The sequence below is a fragment of the Charadrius vociferus genome, unplaced genomic scaffold (genome assembly GCF_000708025.1).
Source record: "Charadrius vociferus isolate BGI_N301 unplaced genomic scaffold, ASM70802v2 scaffold195, whole genome shotgun sequence".
NCBI lineage: Eukaryota > Metazoa > Chordata > Aves > Charadriiformes > Charadriidae > Charadrius > Charadrius vociferus.
The window spans coordinates 3,491,559-3,512,269 of NW_009648539.1; the positions used below are offsets into that span (position 1 = coordinate 3,491,559).

Below are 20,711 nucleotides of genomic sequence, written 5' to 3' on the forward strand. Positions count from 1 at the left end.
GCACTTGTCAGTTTGAGCCTTCCTCTCCTCGTGTGCAAATGAGGAATCCTTCCACAAAAACAGTATTTTCTTCTTGTTTTGGGCCATTTCTAAGAAGCAAAATTTGCTGAGGTTGTTCTATGGGCGAAGAATACAGGTACCAGAGATTTTGGAAGGGTATATTGAGAAGACTGTCATTCAGGTTGGGGCTCCACAGGGGTCTGTCAGAGTGGTTCCCTACTTCATGAATGGCTCGAATGACGGGTCAGAGCATGTGGGCATTCAGCCTGCAGATGTCACCAAGCTGAAACGGTTTCGGGCACCCTGGAAGATGAGAGTCAAATTCAGAGTGTTTTTTGACAGTCACAACCCCCAGTAAACCAAGCAGGATGCGAGTCTGCAAGGTTTTATGCAAAAGTTTATCTCTGTTCAGGAATAAGTGTGTATTCAAATACAGCATGGGGAAAGGCTGGCGAGGCTGCATGAGCTAGGGAGAAAAGGATGTGGAAATTTGATGGATCACAAATTAAAGTGAGTTAGTAGCATCGCACTGTTGTGAAAGTGGTAAACAGAACAACGGGTGGTAAAAACAGGACTGTTTTTTCTAATGTACATGAATAATCTTTTCACCCTACTCAGCCCAGGTAGGTCCTTAGCTGGAGTATTGCGCTCATTTGGGAGCGGGGTACTTGAGGAAAAATATAGACCAAATTAAGCATCCAGAGGAGAGCAACAGGCTTGATCAGATACCTAGAAAACATTGCTTACAAGAAAAGACTAAAATAATTGTTTGGTCTAGAGATGCAAAGAGTAAAGGGGAAAAAAGTTAAAAATCTTTAGAAATATAGGATTAGCTGCAAAATTAGTGGAACTTAAACTGTTGTTTTAAGTTCATATCAGCTAGGGCAAGAAATTACCATCTTATGTTACAGTAAGGAAAAATCAGGTTAAGACGTTTAGGAAAAAATTCAAGATTATAGTTAAATGCTGGAGTAAAATCTCTGGGGTACTTGTAGAAATGATACTTCTTCAGTATAAGCAGCTTTGGGGAGTGGTTTAACAGCTGTGTTGTTGCAGCTATGATGGCCTAAGCATGTAAGAATGGAAAAGACTAGAAAGATGTGGCGCTTTTTTATTATATCAATTGATTTAGCTAGAAAAAACAGACAAGGCTTTCATGCTCACAAGCCATTTCTCTGATCTGAAACCTCTGAATGGCTTTGGTACAGCTGCTTCTGTGTGAAACAGGGAAAGATGTTCTGTATGAGCTCTTGAGGGTTCTTATTTGCAAAGATATAATGATTAGCAAAATCCTTCTGTCTTGGGATAGATGGGTGTTCAGGGCCTGGGGAGGAAAGACGTGCTATGAAAACAGATAAAATAGCTCTCCCCTACCCTGCAGTTGGGGAGATTTCCTAAAATTTTCTCTCTATTAGAAAATTCTAGTTTATTGCTTTTCAGGAGTGAGTGAGAGTCAGTAAACATTAAACTAGCTGCTTTATTAGTGTCAGGTGGTTTTGGATGGTAGCAAATGCTTTATGACCAATTATATTGCAGTAGGATGTATCCACAAAATGTTTGCCTTTTTATCTAATGGACTAAAAAAAATTCCAGGAGTTTTGAAGGTAAGAGGTCAAATTTTCCCCCACCTCTTACCCTAATTATATAAAGTGAAATACTTGCAGTCATTACTTTTTTAAGAAAATTACATGTACTTCTTTTTAAAAAATCTAAAAATATATGATGAAAAATTTAGTGAGCACATAGAAAATACTACTGCTGGGGATATTAATGAGAATAAATTTGTATATATTGATTACTTTAGGGTAGTAACAGATATAAATAGTATTAGAAGACAGAGTTGTACTGCAGACAACTTGCAAATATATTTAAACATATTTTTTCCTCTGGAGATTTATCTCTAAAGCAGTAAAAGTATTTACAATAGAAAGTGCCAAAAATTGTCAAATAACGAATAAAGAAAAGGTAGATATGTCCTGAGATCTCAGAAGCAGAATAGGAATAGATACATTACACTGCTTATAAATGAGAAATTTGTATTCCTGGAAGGGAAATTGTATACTTATACATCCATAATTAAGGACCTGCAGTAAATTAGAGTATGTATCCAAACCAAGGTGCTGGAGTAGTGCCTTGTCAGCGTAGCAGACAAAACTGGGCAGCCTTTCAACCAGTATAACTTGTTTAGCTGCTTTTATAATCTCAAAAATAATAGTTACATCAGTTTTTATTCTCACCTTTGTCTTCAGATTCTGTATCTGAAAGAACAGGAACTTTTGAGTTTTCAGTCTGATTTTCATGTACTTCATTAAACCAAAGACTTGCAAGAACTGAGCAAAATCTTGACAACTCACATGCCAGCCTGGCTCTCGGTGTGTGTTGCTAAACTGTGACCTGCTGCTTTCAAATGCTGCAGTGTTTCTTGAACTGTTAGCAAAAACATTTTAAAAGACCCAATTGCAGCAATAACAATAATAACAATGTCAATTTGAGCATCAAGCTAACATAACTTGCTCACTTCTAGGAGAAAATATTTCATTTTTCATTTCAATTTTTCTCTGCATTCTCATTTTCCATCTCAAGCTTTGAGAAAAACACTTTTTTTTTCCCTTTTTTTTTTTTTTTTTTCCATGGATCTTCAGATGTCTAAGCTGTGCTGAACCTCTTCTATGGGGTGTTTGACATTTCATCCTCTGCTTCTCCTTTTGTTCCACTGAATGACCAGGAAGAAGGAAAACAGAAGAGCAAAGCCAGGAGAAGAATGGGATTGCATCTTCCCAACAAGCTGATGTTACATCTAGCTTTATTTGTAATTTTTCTCCCTGCTCTCCCACTCCTACACATGCACATTTCGTAATAACTTTTATAATAATAAAGATGTCAGTCCCCATTTTGTTGGCCTTAGATCCAGCCCTCTTTTGCTTCTTTTCTTGGGGGAAATGCTGTGCTGTGTTCTCCTGGTGTCACAGAAGCTCCTCTGAGGACAGGCTGTGGCTCTGAGCCAGAGACGGCCACTTCTTTCTCTGTCCACACTGTCCCTCTGTCTACAGTGAAAGAGAAATATACAAATATATGAAATAGATATGAAATATATACATATATGAAACTATATGTATACTAAATATATAAGTTGTTATATATTTTGACTCATTCTGCACTGGAGTGCAACTAAAACCTATTAAGAAACCTTTTGTGGAAAAGAAGAGAGAAATGAGAGTGCAGTTACAGTGTATGGCAGACTTTTTCAAAGGACTTGGAATTGAATCTTGGCCCGCTGGCAGGAGGGGCTCACCAGCTTATTGGCTACTGTGGAGAGTGTCCCTGATTTTCAACAGCAATCCTTTCCTGATAAAGATTCCATTTAAATTAGAGCCATTTTGGCTTTACAGTAGAAAATTCCTAAAAGCAGGTCCTAGTGTTTCTCTCTTCCTGTCTCATCTGTTCAATCCTGTAATCTGTCTGTAACCTCCCTTTGTGTGACTCAGGGTTTCTCATCACGCTGTTAGCATTTGCTCCAAAAATCACACCACGCTTTGAGTCTGGCCTGGTGGATGTGCGATGGTAGTCTTATCAAAGATCGTTCTTCTGCGATTTCAAAGAGAACCTCAAACCCCAGACAATCAAAGTCTGATGAAATGACAAGCAGGGCATTAAAACATAGGTGGTTGGGAAAGTAACACCAGGAATGCTGGTGAACTTACAAGAGGGTTTGGAGGACCAGCATAGCTTCATAGTTCATGGTTGCATTTGCAACCTGTGGCTAGTTCGGCAACTCAAAGTGACATGCCTAGTTCCCCCAGTCACAGTGGAGTATGGGTGCTAGGCCATGGACCACCTTATGGTGGAAGAGGGGAGTAGGGAATGAGGATAAACCAACCCAAAAAGCAGCCAATGCAGGGCCACATGTGTTCGTTGTGAAAAAAAGTGACACAACCCGTTCAAAGTTATGCTGTTCTCCTTTTATCTAAGGGGATTTACCCCTCACTTACAATTGCTGAGTAGTGTAGGCAAATTAATGAACTAGAAAAACTTGATGAACTAATTAGCTATAGCAGCCTTATCGTGACAGCACAGAGCTAAATCTGAGCAGAACCTATCTGAAAAGTTATATATATGCTTGATAAGTACTCTTGAGTTGTTAGCTGGTACTGAGCTCTGCGTTACCAGCATAAAGCTGCTCCCAGAACCCAAACTAGCTAAAGTTTGAAGACAGCTGAACTAAGTCCCTGCTACACTACACGTTCATGGCAGAGATATTTCATTGACCTATGTTATTGCTTTTAGTCAAATTTGCTGTGGAAGTGATTCTCAGCGTCTGCTTTTCAGTCTCCAGAAGTTACTTCTTTTGACCTGTTGGTCAGGTTCCAGCAAACGTAACACAGGGACAGAGATCTCAAAGATACAATGTTCCTGAGAGTTTAAAGTTGAAACATGCTACACTAATATCCCTACTGAGGGTAAGATTGCTACGTAAGATTGAGTGTCTTATTAATCATCCAATAATCCATATGGCTCAGACAATACCTTAACTGCCCTAGCTGCAGCAAAACTTTTCATCACTGTTCACACCTTACTATGGAAAGGGCAGTCCAGCTGCTGTGGCAACCCCGTGTTCTCCTCAGATGGTGTGTGGCAAAGACAACGGAGGACCAAAGTCAAGCATGGTAGAAAGAGATGCCACTCTGCTAACTATAAAGAATTGTACCACACATATGCCCAATCTGATTTTTTTTGTGTGTGTGTGTTTTTATACATGCTATGGTCTGTATCCTTCCTGAAGTGACACAGTGTACATGTTGGAAGTTCTAAAAACAGCTTAATTTTTAAAACATTACTTAAAAAACCCCCTGGATTTAAGCTTTTTTAAAAAAAGTTAGTTATTTACATCCTCAAAGCTCAAAAAAAAAGTCTCCTTGAACTTAATTTCAGGCTTTCTTATATAAACAAATAAAGAAAGGAGGGCTGATGAGATAATTTAGTCCCCAAATGAACTTGTTTGTGAGGGAAGAATAGTGACTGAAATTATTGTTTTGCTAAAGATTCTTGAAGAGTGTAGCTGCATAGCCACCCTGTAGCAAAGGGCTGCCATGTTTCAGAGCCAAGCACTCACAAATAAGGAAAACCAGGAGTTAAAAATGGAATGTGAATTCCTCACCTATGTGGACAGGCATTAAACTTAATCTCATACTAAAAATAGAAATTGCATATTTTGTTTTTATTATCCCCATTCACCTTGTGGTCCCAGCTCCACATGAAGCACTGTTCAAATCCTGTTCTGAACACAGTGCTGTTAATTTTGTCACAGACTTTTCTGTGATAATTGTGAGTATAATATCTAAGTACATGAAAACCACTGCCGAATTAGTCTTTATTATACTGCTGAGACATATGGACTTACTCATAGATGCAAATCTGAAAGCTGTATTCTCATTTAGTCAATGCCAGGCACTCAGGAGGTGATTTTTGAGAAGACGCAGCCTTTGGGGTATGTCCATTCAGAGTGCAGTTCTGGGCGCCTTCAGCTGTGGCCCTGAATGCTCATCACTTTTAGAAACCAGACCAAGGCTCCCAGAAAATGAGGGTAGATGCCTCTGATGTCACTGGCCATACTTGCCTGCCTCTTGTCATGCAGTCCTCATTCCTACAGCCTCTGCACAGCCCCAAATCCTTCCCTAAGCTCTTGGAGCAGGGCAGGGGTCTGGGTCTGCATGCTCAGACTTCTTCCCGTAAGGCGGACAGTGATAGCAAAGGAGCTCGCAGGAGACCTGGGTGGGAGACTGCAGGGAGGAGGTGCACGCCACCTAATATCTGGGAAAAATACCAAATTTTGCATGGCTATGTTGAAGTCTTAATTTTCCGTTTTGGGCCCCTCACTACAGGAGCGACACTGAGATACTGGAGCATCTTCAGAGAAGGGCAGCAAAGCTGGTGAGGGGTCTAGAGCACAAGTCTTATGAGGAGCGGCTGAGGGAAGTGCGGTTGTTTAGCCTGGAGAAAAGGAGGCTGAGGGGAGACCTTATTGCTCTCTACAACTACCTGAAAGGAGGTTGTGGTCAGTCTCTTCTCCCAAGTAACAAGCGACAGCATGAGAGGAAATGGCCTCAAGTTGCACCAGGAGAGGTTTAGATTGGATATTAGGAAAAGTTTCTTCACAGAAAGAGTTATCAAGCACTGGAACAGGCTGCCCAGGACAGTGATTGGGTCAGCATCCCTGGAGGTATTTAAAAGACATGTAGCTATAGTGCTGAGGGACGTGGTTTAGTGGGAACTGGGCAGTGCTAGACTAATGATTGGACTTGATGATCTTAAAGGTCTCTTCCAAGTACAATGTTTCTATGATTCTATAATTCAAAAGCAGTGGTCCCCAATGGTCTTCTGGAGTATTACGGAGCACAGCGTCTGCCTGCAGGTCTTAGGGATGCTGAGACGCAGGACTACAAGCAGTCTGCTTCTGTCCCCTCCCTGCCTCATTTCAGTCTGCCTCCCAGTCCTTCCCACGGCCCACTCCTCATTCCCGTGCCTTATATTCAGAGTCCCTTGTTTCTGGGCTGCAGCGGCTAGAGGAGGGGGAGCACACACCAGGACGGGGAGGAACAGCGAGAGGGAAAGTCTGGCTCTGCCTTTGCCGCTCTGAGGGGAGGCATGTAAAGCACATGGGGATGCATATGTATAGTGCAGATGCCTGTGGGAGGAATGAAGGGGATGACGTGTGCTCAGCTCAGGCAGAAACTATAGATAACTGTCAGACTACAACAAGTCTCCTGAGCACACGCAAAGTGGTTTTTTTTTTTTTCAGAAGCTCAAAAATAGCCGAATTTGTACATATTTTCTTTAGAGGAAATTAAAAAGAGATTTTACATGTGCCATGTCAGACAATCTTTGCTGTACTGTAAGCCCAGTATGTGATCCCTGGTACTTGCAGAACCACCCTCTGTAAGTCAAACGTTATATAGCTTTTTATTAGTCAATTAACATTTCTAACAGCTCTTCAGGTTTGTGAATTAACCTTCTTGCCTTTTCACTGGAGCAAAGATTGAGGCAGAAAAGTAAATTTTAAGGCCAGAAAGAGCCATAGTGACCTTGTTTTGATCTCATGTATAACATGGACCATCAGACATCCTTAAACAAATTCTTTGCCACACAGGTCTAATAGTTTTCTTAAGAAAAAAAATCTTGATTAAAAAAATGCTCAATGATGGAGAGTCCTCTACAGTCCTGGGCAAATTATTTTAATAGTTATCCTCATTTATTTGTAATTTGAATTTAATTAGCCTCAAATTCTGCAAATTGGATCTTGCTAGAATTAGCTTGATCTCTGTCACGAAATGTTTGTTTCTTACATAATGTAGTTACTTATTGTGAGGAAGTTCTCCACTGCTGTTCTTCATGATAACCCAAACAGTTTGAGCTCCTGGACTCTGACTGCTGAGCTTGTTTTCTCAGCCTTTAATCGTTTTTGTGACTTTTTGCTCCAGTTTCTCTTGAAGTGGGGCTGCTTCAGCTTGTCACAATATTGCATGCTAATTGCAAAGGTAATATATCCAAAGCCATTATCATCGTTTCTCCTAAAACATGACAGTTGATCAGAAGCAAAGTATTTGGTGGAAATGTGCTGATCACAGTTAGTTTAGTGACAGCAGGTAGGTAGATTTCTATTCTGTTGATTAGCCGTCATGAGTGGAAGTCTTTTTCCAGAGCCGCTGCCTCCCAAGGTAGGAGCAACACATAATCCTGCGAAAAGCCAAGCTGTGCTCCAGCACCATCCCCTTCTTGCTTTGCTGGTGAAGCTGCGCCGCGGTTCTGCGGTGCAGCGGGGATGATAACAAAACTTCCTTATTCCCAGGCTGCCTCTTCGAAACCTGCACTGCTTCGAAGCTGTGGTCTGCACAGCCCTTTTATGTAGTTCAGGCATTGAATGCATGGTATGTGATCACATTCGGGCAGGAAATGATTAATAAAATTTAATGAAAGGAGAGATCATTGGATAATGTAATTTGACCTCCTATAGCTACCAAAACTACCAATTTTTTTTTTTTTTTTTTTTTTCTGAGTATGCCTGCATTCAGCCCAACTGCTTGGATATAATTTAAGCATAACTTCTGTTGGGGTAAAGTACACATTACAGAAAGACACCTAACAGTGATTTCAGGGCAGCAGGAGATGGAGGATCCATTAAATCATTTGTAGCTTGCCCCAGCGTTTAAATACTCACAGTGTTACAGATTAATGCCTTATTTCTTGTTTGGTTGTAACTGGCTTCAGTTTCACTTTCTCAGTGCTTACTATGATTCAGATTAAAATAATTAAGTGCCAATATCTTCCCCATGAAAGTACTTCACTTTACTCAAGTCGCCTAATTATTTTTTCTATACAAGGCAGTTTCTTCAGCCTGCGAGGACTTTTTTTAGTTTTTTTCCTTTCCCTTTCCAATTTCTAGCATTTTTTGAAAAACACTTACATGGGAACTGTACACACTGTTCCAGCATCAGCCTCATCATATCTGTAAACAGAGGTAAAATCACTTCACTTAGGTCAGCAACTGCATTAGCTGCCTTTGCAGCAGCTTCTCCCTGGGAGCTCAGGGTATGGATTGTATTCAGTTTTTACTTTCATCCCTAATTCCTTTCAAGAATCACTGGCATTTCAGGATGCAGTCCCCATTCCCTATTCTGAGATGTGAGTGTTTGCATTTGGCTGTATTAAGATGCATTGTGGATAAACAGAAACAGCCTACTGGACACTCCAGATTGCTCTATTTCACTATGGCTTCTGCATTATTTACCACTCTTCTACATTTTTATGATTTTGCAAATATTATCACCAATGGCTTTGTATTGAACCTCCATGCCTGTAAAATCTTTATAAAGACCTCTCTGTTTAGCAGTTTGGTTTTTTTTTTTTGATCTGTCACTTGACCAATTCTTGACTTACGGAAACTATGCACTATAATACTTCATTGTGTCTTTTAAAAATCAGAATGTTGTGCAGCTAAGTTAAATGATTTACTAATACAAGTGAATTCCTTTATCAGGTGGAGGTGATAACCTCTCCATGATTAGGTTTCACTCCAAAGAGCATGATATTCCATAGAATTCTGCTAAGTGATGTCATTCGTCTTTCTTATCAGCTTTTCTGGTATTTTGCTTGAAATGGGTGTCAGTCTCACCATCCGGTGGTTAGCTGGATCATGATGTCTCCCTTCTCTGAAGATTGTCATAAAGCAGCTGTCTTTCAGTCCTTTGGATTTCCCCAGTGTTCAGAGATTCATTACAACTTAATGTCAGCAGTGATTAAAAGCATCTGACATAAGAAAGTGAATGATCATGGCCCACATCTGCCCTTTCCCAGCAATTCTTTCCCAGTTCCTTTCAGTCCGAACTCTCGTCCTCCTGAAGGTCCTCAAGCTTGTGAGCCCCCTCTCCTGCTGCTGGAGGGGCGGAAGGTTGCTGCTTTGGGTTCGTCTTCATCCCCCCTCAAACAGGGGGACAGCACGTGAGGACTCTAAAGTGTTAAAGACAGAAATAGAAAGAAAAAGAAGAAAGAGCACAATTGTTCAGAGCAACTGAGTGCTGTCCTCCCAACTTCTTCCTGTTTCTCATTCACACAAGAGGATGGTGGGCTGATAGGGGAAGGAGCCCCTGACCTCCTGCAGTGGTGGAGATGGGCTGTTCTGTCCCAGCGGTGGAGAGCAGCGCTCAGAGACGATCAGAAGAGGGCATGGTCCAGGCAGGACCATGAATATGTGGTCTTCTCAATTTTTTAAAAGCAATGTTTTCTTGGTTGATGGTTCTGTGCAGCTCAACAACTTCAAGTGCTGTTTTCAGCCATATTTTTAGAACCACTAGCCATGAGCCTTCTGACTTGGTTTTTATTCCCGTTCATTCATTCTCAGACTCATTTTATCTGCATGCCACTATTGACATTAGTGGTAGTACCAGAAGCACCTCTTGGCTGTACGCATATCTAGGACGTTAGTGTTCAGTTGCTGAGGTAGTGCTTCATACCATGTTGCTGTGGTAACCCCTTGTCCTAATTCTGTAGAAAGTTCCTGTAAAAAGCCTGAAGAGTGCATGGTTTATTCTTATTTGATGCAAGTGCGTGATTCTCCTTCTTTTCAGAGACTAGAAATAAATCTGTTGAACACTCTTACCTTTTATGCAGTTCTAACATAAAGCCATCTCCATCTAATAAGCACTCTACACACTTTTTAGCCTTCTTTTGTTCATAATATTCTTCCAAAAGCACACTATCTTTTCTCTTTAGCGCTGCAACTTGTGAATTTTCCTTTGGGCCTTTATCTTTCTTAACCAGAATTTTACACTTCATAAATTCTAGTTCATATTGTTTGTTATTTATTTCCTGGTTTTCAGTTGTTTGAATACTGGTCTTTTAATTTATTTCTATTTGCTGTCACATATTAATCAACTGAACTAGAATGGGTTTTAAAACAAAGTAGTCCTTTTGGGAAATTGAATGAACTCTTAACTTTCAGTTTTCAGTTGAATTATGCTGTCCAAGTCTTTCTCCTCCTTGTAATTTTGCTCATGAAGGCAAGAGAAGGGAAGTCTAGCATGTGACACTGTTTTGAAACATGAACTATGAGTCATAGATTTGTATTATGGACGGGAAGGACTCAGAACACAAAAGTATTATGATATAAAGAAAATATCTTTTAATGTAAGATGTCACAAGAAACTGTGGCCATTCTTTGGGCTTCTTCACACCATTTCAACTTCCCACTGGAGCAGAAAACCCACCAGGGTAGCAGAAATCTTAACAACTGGCAGACTCTTGCAAAAAATGAGCTTGAGACTAGTCTAACATAACAAGGTCTTTGAATGTGGCAAGAAGGCTTTATCTAAGCAAACGCTGTGGGATAAACAAACTTTCTAAACCGGGAGCAGCATTTGTTGCACTGTAGACTATCCCTCATAGATTTTGGCCAGGCAGTTCACCCATCCAATGTCACATGAAATTGTCCCGGTAGTAGTGGAAAAAAAGGGTTTTGTTTATTTCTGGAAGAACCCTATACCTGAAACTGCATCAATTGAAGAATGACTGGTGTTCGCACCATCAGCTACAACTGAGAGAAGGCAACTACTGACCTATTTGTCTGATCTCTGTACTACGCATCATTTTAGAATGAATTCTCAATGAAAGAGCAATTAATGGCTGTGGTTAGTTGTGTAGTAGAATAAAAACAGAATGTAGCTTTAGAAGATATTGACAAAGTAACCTGAGAGCTTCCTATTGATGCAATAACTGATTTTCCAGGTCAGGGAAATATGGTAGACCTAATCTATCTGAATTTAGTGAAGGATGCTGTGCTTCTGAGGACTACTAAAGAACTGACATCTTGGGGGAAGGAACTGGGTCAACAGTACCTGCTGAAATTAAAATGACTGATCAGGAGGGAAGCTATAAGCAGAGTTCCTGAACTATCAGTTTGGAGACAAACATATTTTTGCTAAGAAATTTCACACAAAACCGAGTGTAGCAAGAGTGTAGCAATAAACTTAGTTGCTTGTGCCATCAATACAGAAGAGGATACAGTTCTTACGTAACAAAAATGAACTAGAGATTAATTGTATGAATGGGATGGCCAGGCACTTGGGCAAGAAAAGTTAGATTTTTTTCCATAAACTGTGAATTTATTTATTGTAAGTTATACATGAAGACAGAGAACTGTGCATATTAGGTGACCACAGGATGACTGTGAGCCATAAATTTGATAATGGCTATGAAAAATGAAAATGCACTCACACAAATACCAAGTGAGATAATTCCCATAAAGAATTAATGGTTTGTCAATACATAAGTATATATATGCATGTATGAAATACTTTTAGATTTCACTTAATATGCTGTGCATGATTATGTTTATCCATGTTTTAGACTGATTGATTGAAATGAGGTAGAAAAGGCTCCTAAAATGATGGGAAGAATGAAGAATTTGTAACATGAGAGGGGAATAAATGAGTTTGGGTTGTCCTAGAATAGAAAAATGAAGGCTGACTGAAGATATGACTGATATTTAAAAATACACCAATAAATAAACACAATGGAGGAGGAAGAGCTATTTAAACTAAAGACAATGTTGGCAGAAGAACAAATGGGCATAAAATGACCATGAACAAATTTAATCTGGAAAGCAAAAGGTTTCTAGTTATCAGAAAGCTGTCTTTCAATGAAAAGCAAAGCTCCTCTAAACAGTTTTAGATGAAGTTCAGTAAGTTTATGATTTGTATTATATGATATAGGTGTCTTCAGAAGCATGGGATTGATCAGTGACATAGAAGGTCCTCTTAATTTTACATCTTATATAAAACATGAAATACTCTTGAGATATAGTAACCTCTTGGGCAGCGTGGACCCACTGTGGAACAGCACACAGCAAGACTAAAGTTGTCTTTCAGACAGAAAGTCGAGAGACTTTTCTATGCGACTAATCATCAGAAGATTTAAACAGACTGAACGCGAAGACTTGTTTCAGAGCTTTCAATGTCTCTAAGGCTCAAACAGAGCGATAATAAGGTTAAGTTTTGTCTGAAAATTGTCACCTCCATCAGCACTGCACTGGATCCTAATGCTAACCACAATACTGTGTGTCAGTTCTGGAACTGCCGACAGATATACTTTCATTTTGTGAAAATGAGGATGTGAGGACCTGGAAAAATGCTGATTTTAATAATCGCATCCTATTTATCACAGTGTCAGTAATGTAAGACAATATTCCTGTGTATTTAAAAAGCTGTGAAATCCTCCTACAGAAGATGATGGGTAGTATTATTCATTCTTATTTGTTTAGCTGAATTTAAAAATGAGCCTGGAAGGAAAAAAAAATTAATTTTGGATATCAAGTAAACAGGATATATTTTATACCCATTTTTATACCATGTATATTATGCTTAATTTGAAAAAATGAAAATTGAATATAAACATCAATATTCTAATAATATTAAGGTAGGAAATTGGAATAAGCTTTAAGCTTCTATCTTAACTACTGCCACTGTGCTTTTTAGTGTTGTTGAATGCCACACTCAAGGAACAAACATTTTCCTCGGTTGAACTTTCTCGGTGTTGTCATTTTGTACAACGGTATGAAACACAGAAACCTCTGAACTAAGAAATCTATTTCTTGTGTTTTTCAGCATCAAAACAATGATTCCTCCGGGGGAATGCCTATATGCTGGGAGGAAAAGGAGGAAACCCATTCAGAAACAGTTAAGTATCATATTCATCAGGAGGCATCTCCCTCTGAATGTATGTGTTAGAAATGAGGTAGAAGGACTCCTTTCCTCCCATGGTCCGCTGACACAGGAGAGACCTAATCTCTTTCTCTGAAGTGAGAAAACCCTGGTTGCAGGGCTGGCTCTTCTTGGATAAGACCGTCTCGAAAAAGGATGCCACGCATGGGTCAAACCAGCCTTACCCATCACCAGGTGTCCCAGGAGGAGGCCAGTGGTGGCTGTGGTGCATACCATGGCATAGTACAGAATATGTTGCTGTGAGGAGTGGAGAGGGACAGTACTTTTTCTTAGGCAGAAGACACTGGTGGACCAAATGTCAGCTGGGCAATGGGCTGGAGGGGTGGCTGCCACCTCTACACTTCTGTGTTCCCCGACGCCTGTTGAAGGAGCCTTTTGGGAAGCTGTGTGTCAATTGGCACCAGTGCGCTGGCATTGCACTCCCCCCTTCCCCCTTCCTTGGCTTAGCCTTGCTTGGGGCATGGCTAAGTCCAACATGTGTGACCCTGGAAAGTAGGTCAGTTCAGCCAAGTGAAAAAGCAGGCTGGTGACTCACTTTTTGCATAAAGAACACATCATTTTCGAACCACTATTTACTATGGGATCACTTTCGTTAGAAGAAAAATGGGAGAGAGGAATTGTGTGTGTGAAGGCAAAGCAGAAAAAGAAAAAAAAACATGGGAAGTTGTTACTACAAGATGCTTGAAATGGGAGGGAAAAAAGGTTGCTATCACTCAAATGTAAAATGATTTCCAGATGCCACAAACCACTCTGTGAAATGAAGCTTTTTAATATAATCATCCCACATCTTCTGTGTTACACTTGGTTATATGGTTATGAAACACACATTTTTACTGTGTTAAAATTATGAACTAGCACTGGTGGCCTTCACAGACAACTTAAGGATGAGATGGTAACTAAAATAGATTTCCCTACTTTCAGTTGTTCAGAACTTCTAAAATTAACTCACTTGGCTTAAAATGGTATATATTGGTCTAAACTCAAAGGGGAGTTTCTCTGAATGTTTGAGTGAAATCTGTTCATTTTGTTTGGATTTTGGAGAGTATTTGCACATGAACCACTTGTTCCCACTTAAAAATATATTTCTTGTAGTGTAAAATATATCACAGGTGACAATTTCAATAGGCAAATATGATGACATAGGAAAATTATTCTTCCTGCAAAACCTGAGTGTTAAATTCAAAATGTATGTAACACTTCTGCACTACCGTTCAAGTATGGATGTGGATATTTAACTTTGTAACTGCATGAGGTATGGAACCGCTCCAGGACGTGAAATTACCTCTCTGCAGAACTGTTTATGGATCATAACTTTTGTGAGAAAGGAAGGAGAGTTGGAGATGCTTTGAGAAACATTAAGCTTCATGTTTGGAGAATATATGATAGCTAGAAGAACTTCTTTCAAAGATGACTTCTAGATAAATGCGATGGTTAAGAAAACTACCTGCTAACAAAGGATGGAAATGTCCTCATTAGCCTTTGTTGAAGTTCTGGCTTCAACAAAATCGGAAGCAAATTCTCACTTACTTGGATGGAACCAACTTTTCACCTTGGGAGCCACTGTGAGTAATGCTACCTTGAAAATAGCTTTGCTATGAGATTACAGTGGAGGTACCTGAGCATGAGCTTATCCAGCCAGGACATAGACAATTTTGATTAAGAAACTTGTTTTTGGTTAAAACAAATGGAATAATTTGGATTATTAGAATACTGAGCTCCCACACTGGAGACAGCTCTCTGTTTTTTTTTGTGATCAGTTACTTATTGCTTGCTGAGGATGACTTCTCAGTTGCTAGCAACACTGGTCTCTTCCTCAGACCTTATCTGTTTGTGGGCTTGGTCTCTAGTAAGCCTTTCCTGTGCTTATTCCCTCACTCAGAGACTTCCTAACTCTCATTTAAAGAGAGTGAGTTTCAGTCCTACAGATCTTACTGACACTTCAGGACTCCAAGGCATCCTTACTGTTATGCTGCCTCAAATAATTTATGGCGAATTTAGAAGGGTAGACAAAGACAATTCATCGAAGAGTATATTTAACCATGATTTTGATCCATGTTGTACCGTTTTTGTTATAGCTTTTTTCTCTTGTTTGATAGCATAGCACATCTTCCTTCACAGCTTTGTTCTACTTTTGCCCCTGTCATTCTGGTAATGAATCATTGCAGATACTGCCACCTGTTCTGGGAGGAGCAGGGAGGGGTATTTGTTCAGCTGAAAAACCCAACTTTTCACAGAAAAAAAAAGTTGATAGGAATTCTTTTGCCAGTCCTAGTGATGATTCCTCTCTTTTTAACATTAATAGCCTCTAGAATTTAACTTTCTCTTTACAAAGGAGTAAGTGAGCTCAGGTGCCAGTCTGAGCAGGACACTTGGATTTCTGTATGCATTCATGGATGAGTCCTTTTGAAAGTCAGGATTTAAAGGACAGAGGTGCAGCTTTCCCCTCTGCAGAACAACTGGGACGTTCACGCCTGCCCATACTCAGTGCATCCCAGGAGGCCAACGCTCTGTCTCTCCGTCAGCTTTTTGTGATTAAGTTGTCAAGCCAGGTTGTGATCCTGCAGCTGGCTTTTAATCCAGGATATAACAGGATGATATTGCTTATTATGTTCATGGTTTTTTTGGACACAGACATTCTATTCTGAGGTAGCTTTACAGAATAATGATGAAAATGTATGAAGAAGCTTCACAGGAGAATGCAGAGACCCACAAGACAGTGGGAGAATGTGTGGAAAACTTATTTTACCAGGAGAAGCTAATATGTTTCAGTCTTCTCTACACAGCACTAGGACAGACTATCTTCATTAGGTTGCCATTCTTCAGACAATACATCAGGTTCAGGTTCTACTTTCATACATGCAAATAGTAAACTCTAGCTGTTCTTTTGCCCCAGAAAGCTTCTTAACAAGCCCTATTAGATGTGGTCTACACTAAAGAATTTTGGCTTTTATGGACTCAGTTCAAACACCTGGAGCTCAGACTGACTGAAAATTTTCCATCAGATATGCTTTTCTTCCAGAGAAATGGAGTTTTGACTAAAGGAAATACTTTCTACCAAGTGTTTGCTTCCTGTGGAAATCTGACATTTTACTAGTAATTCGAGCATTTGAAACCTAAAAAGATCTTGTTTTTAACCTCAAACTAAAATCACTGCGCTGAAACCAATACTTATACTAGAAATGCTAAGGCAATGCTTCAGGACAGTTATAATTTCAGAGCTTCAGCCACTTCTTCATCTCAAACCCTGGCATCTTGTAAAACTTTCTCCCTCCACAAAACGTATCTTGTAATGTTTTACAGCTCTTTAAAGGCAAGCTACAGCTGTCCTAGCTCTGAGTGTATCTATAACTGCTCCAAAGTGCCCACTTCAGCCAGAACCGTACCAGTGCCAGGTGCTTCTTAGTTCTCATTTTAAAGCCCTCTGTGGCATAGCCCTTCCTCTTACTTGTTATCACACTATCCTACCTCTCATCTGCTCTGCCAATTTGATGTCTTCTTGACCGACAGTTCTGCTTCCTCCTTTCCTTGCTATGAAGACCCAGAAGAGATAGAAGTTGGAAAAGAGCCCCCTTTCCCTCAAACAGCTTTCTCTCATTCAGTCCTTTTCACTCGTAGGAGATGGTGAACATCTGCACATACACAGCTGGCACGGGAGCTCAGCTCTGCCAGGAAGCCCATGCAATGCCCAAGCACAGCTCGGTGGCTGCGGGTGCTGGTCAGTACGTTCACGATAATCATCTTGCTGTTACTTTGCATTTAGCCTATCTGTTGCATCTCACAGTCTCTCTCTCTTCCCTTTCCCTTCTTACTGAAAGCTTGCCGTCATAGTAAATGATTAGATTTTTCTCAGTTTGGATCATCTGCTGGTTTAACTCTTCAGCATACTTTAAAAACTTGATTCAGAGTGAACTTTTCGTTAACAGGATAGGGTTCCCTCAGAGGGTAGCGAACAGCAGACAGAGCTGTAGCTGCAGGAAATTCCTCTGCGAGCTCACCAAACTGGTTTACACTAGTGGCAGTCTGTGTGTCTTGGGCACACTGAATCATTAAAGCGCAAATGGCTCGATGCCTTACGTACCACCGAAACAGAAAATGTTCTCTGCACCAGCTCACACAAGCAGTTCCTACCAAACTGGGACTGGTGATGTGGGTCTTGTATAGGTACAAGCACTTGTTACTGCAGAGCAGAATTTGGGTTGTTTAACAATGCAAAGAAGGAAATGCCAACTTTATTGTTTTAATTACATGTGCTACTTTATTGTAGTAGCATTGCATGAAAAGCAGAGTAAAAAAGGTATCATAGAGTGAGTGCTATGGCTCTGCTTAGACCTGATTTACATAGTTTGAGAATCCCTGTTTTAAAACAAACATAACAAGCACCTTCTACTTTCAACTCAAAATAAGGGTTAGACTTTCCACTTGCCTCAAAACAGCTCATTGAAGAATTTCCCTGCCTGTCCTTTTCTGTTTATGGATAGCTAAGCTAGCTTTTCCATGGAACTTGCATTGTTTTAAATCGCATCCACTTGGCACCTAATTACCATTTACATCAAACCCCTGTTTGTTTGGATTCGCTCCCTTACTGAATCATTTCCTTGAGTTTTCAGGAAGACTCTGTCCTCAGCTTTCTCCTGTAGTCTTTTTACACCATTCCCTGCAATCTCCAGAAAACTGTTCCTTATGCTCAGTACAAATGCAGTCCGCATAATTGCCTCAAACCATACCTCTCTGGCACAGAGCACTCACTATTTTGTGCGGCAAATAGGCTTGAACAATTTCTGTTTCTATTGCATGTTAGTCTTGACAATTTTTACCCCTTGAACTCATCAGTCTAATTTTCCTCATTGGAATTAATTTTTTTCTGTCCTAAATTGCTTCCTTGCTTCGGCTGGTCTGTCAGATGTAAAAAGCAATTAGTAAAAGCTTATGTTCCTTAGCCTCTACTCAACTATAGGCATATTGCCACAAAATTACTGCTCTCCACAGGTCAGACATCCTTTTGGTGTCATAGTGAAGATGACTGAGCTTCAGGGTTTACTCCAAAAAAATTAGTGCCCAATATGTACTCAAAATTAAAATTATGATTGAAAAATATAGTAAATGTGTGGAGTGTGGAAATGCAGTAGTAAAGTGCTACAAATAAATAGTTTTACTCTGATTCTCCACTGGAGCACCAGCTAAGCTACATAAGGTTATGATCTTTGCCTTTAGTGAGGTGGAAGTGGAAACTGTTAGCACAGCTGTATTTTCCTTGCCTACTATTTCCAACTCTTGAGTATTTTTCCATCTTTGCCTCCTTGGTTTTTCTCTCAATGTCTCTTATTCTGGAGAAAGTGCATCAGGAGGAATGTGGCAATGTGCTACAGTAAGAACTTGAACATGGACATTGCACACATTTTTAAAAAGGGTAGAAGGGACCCTTGGAACTATTGACCTGTCAGCCTCACCTCTGTGCCTGGGAAGATCATGGAACAGATCCTCCTTGAAGCTATGCTAGGGCACATGGAGGACAAGGAGGGGATTCAAGACAGCCAGCATGGCTTCACCAAGTGCAACCCCTGCCCTTCTATGGCCTTCCTGGCCTTCTATGATGGAGTGACTACATCAGCAGACAAGGGAAGAGCTATGGATGTCATCTATCTGGATTTCTGTAAGGCCTTTGACACTGTTCCCCACAACATCCTTCTCTCTAAATTGGAGAGACATGGATTTGATGGGTGGACTGTGCGGTGGATGAGGAACTGGTTGGATGGTCACATCCAGAGTGTAGTGGTCAATGGCTCAATGTCCAGATGGAGATTGGTGACAAGTGGTGTCCCTCAGGGGTCCACAGTGGGACCAGTACTGTTCAATATCTTCATCAATGACATAGCCAGTGGGATCGAGTGCACCCTCAGCAAGTTTGTGGATGACACCAAGCTGAGTGGTGTGGTTGACACACCTGAGGGATGGGATGCCATGCAGAGGGACCTGGACAAGCTCAAGAAGTAGGCCCATGTGAACCTCATGAGGTTCAACAAGGTCAAGTGCAGGGTCCTGCACCTGGGTTGAGGCAACCCGTGGTGTCAATACAGGCTGGGGGATGAAGGGATTGAGAGCAGCCCTACCAAGAAGGACTTGGGGGTACTGGTGGATGAAAAGCTGGATGTGAGCTGACTGTGTGTGCTTGCAGCCCAGAAAGCCAACCATACCCTAGGCTGCATCCAAAGAAGCGTGGCCAGCAGGTTGAGGGAGGTGATTCTGCCGCTCTACTCTGCTCTGGTGAGACCCTGCCTGGAGTACCGTGTCGAGCTCTGGAGCCCTCAGCATGGGAGAGATATGGACATGTAGGTGTGGTTCCAGAGGAGGGCCACAAAAATGATCAGAGGGCTGGAGCACCTCTCCTATGAAGACAGGCTGAGAGAGTTGGGGTTGTTCAGCCTGGAGAAGAGAAGGCTCTGGGGAGACCTTATTGTGGCCTTTCAGTACTTAAAGGGGGCCTACAGGAAAGATGGGGACAAACTTGGTAGCAGGGCCTGTTGCAATAGGACAAGGAGTAATTATAGAATCATAGAACGGTTTAGGTTGGAAAGGACCTTGAAGATCATCGAGTTCCAACCTCCCTGCCATAGGCAGGGGCAACTCCCACAAGACGAGGTTGCTCAATTACACATATTAGCTTGAATTTTCCCAAGCCACACAGATACTTCTAGTGTCTTAATTTTTCCTACTGTCTGTGTTTCATTTTACCTGTTCAAGGTTTTGGTTACCCTCTTCATTTGCCTTCACCTGAGACAAAGACCAACCTTAAAATTTTCTAAGTGCTAACTGTCATTTTCATTGCTGGACCTACCCACACCTTCTAAGCTCTTGATGCTGCTTTAGAAAACAGACAAGTGAGCAGGCACCTTGATGCTAGAATAACCACCCTGCAGCCTCTGAAGAGAAGACTACTTTAAGGAGGATGACAGAGGTCCTGTCCAGCAGGTCCATGTCCTTCTTATTTTGGGGGCTCCAGAGCTGGATGCAGTACTCCAGGTGGGGTTTCATGAGAGTGGAGTAGAGGGGTAGAATCACCTCCTTTGACCCACTGGCCACACTTCTTTGGATACAGTTGGCCGTCTGGGCTGTGCTTGCACATTGCTGGCTCATGCTGAGCTTCTCGTCAATCAGCACACCCAGGTCCTTCTCCTCAGGGCTACTCTCCAGCCATTCCCCGCCCAGCCTGTATTTGTGCTTGGGATTGCCCTGACCCAGCTGTAGGACCTTGCACTTGGCCTTGTTGAACTGCATGAGGTTGGCTTGGGCCCACCTCTCCAGCCTGTCCAGGTCCCTCTGGATGGCATCCCTCCCCTCCAGTGTGTCTACCTCACCAAACAGCTTGGTATCATCAGCAAGTTTGCTGAGAGTGCACTCGACCCCACTGTCCATGTCCATGACAAAGATGTTGAATAGTCCAGGTCC

At 41.1% G+C, this 20,711-nt stretch overlaps 1 protein-coding gene across 1 annotated transcript in view; it reads left to right on the forward strand.

Annotated features, from left to right (window-relative positions):
- The first annotated feature begins 13,161 nt into the window (after window positions 1–13,161).
- Window positions 13,162–20,711, forward strand: part of AHRR (aryl-hydrocarbon receptor repressor) — a 71,373-nt gene continuing 63,823 nt past the window's right edge. The window contains exon 1 of the mRNA XM_009885888.1: window positions 13,162–13,223. Coding sequence (XP_009884190.1) covers window positions 13,162–13,223 — 62 coding nt within the window. The remainder of the gene's footprint in view (window positions 13,224–20,711) is intronic.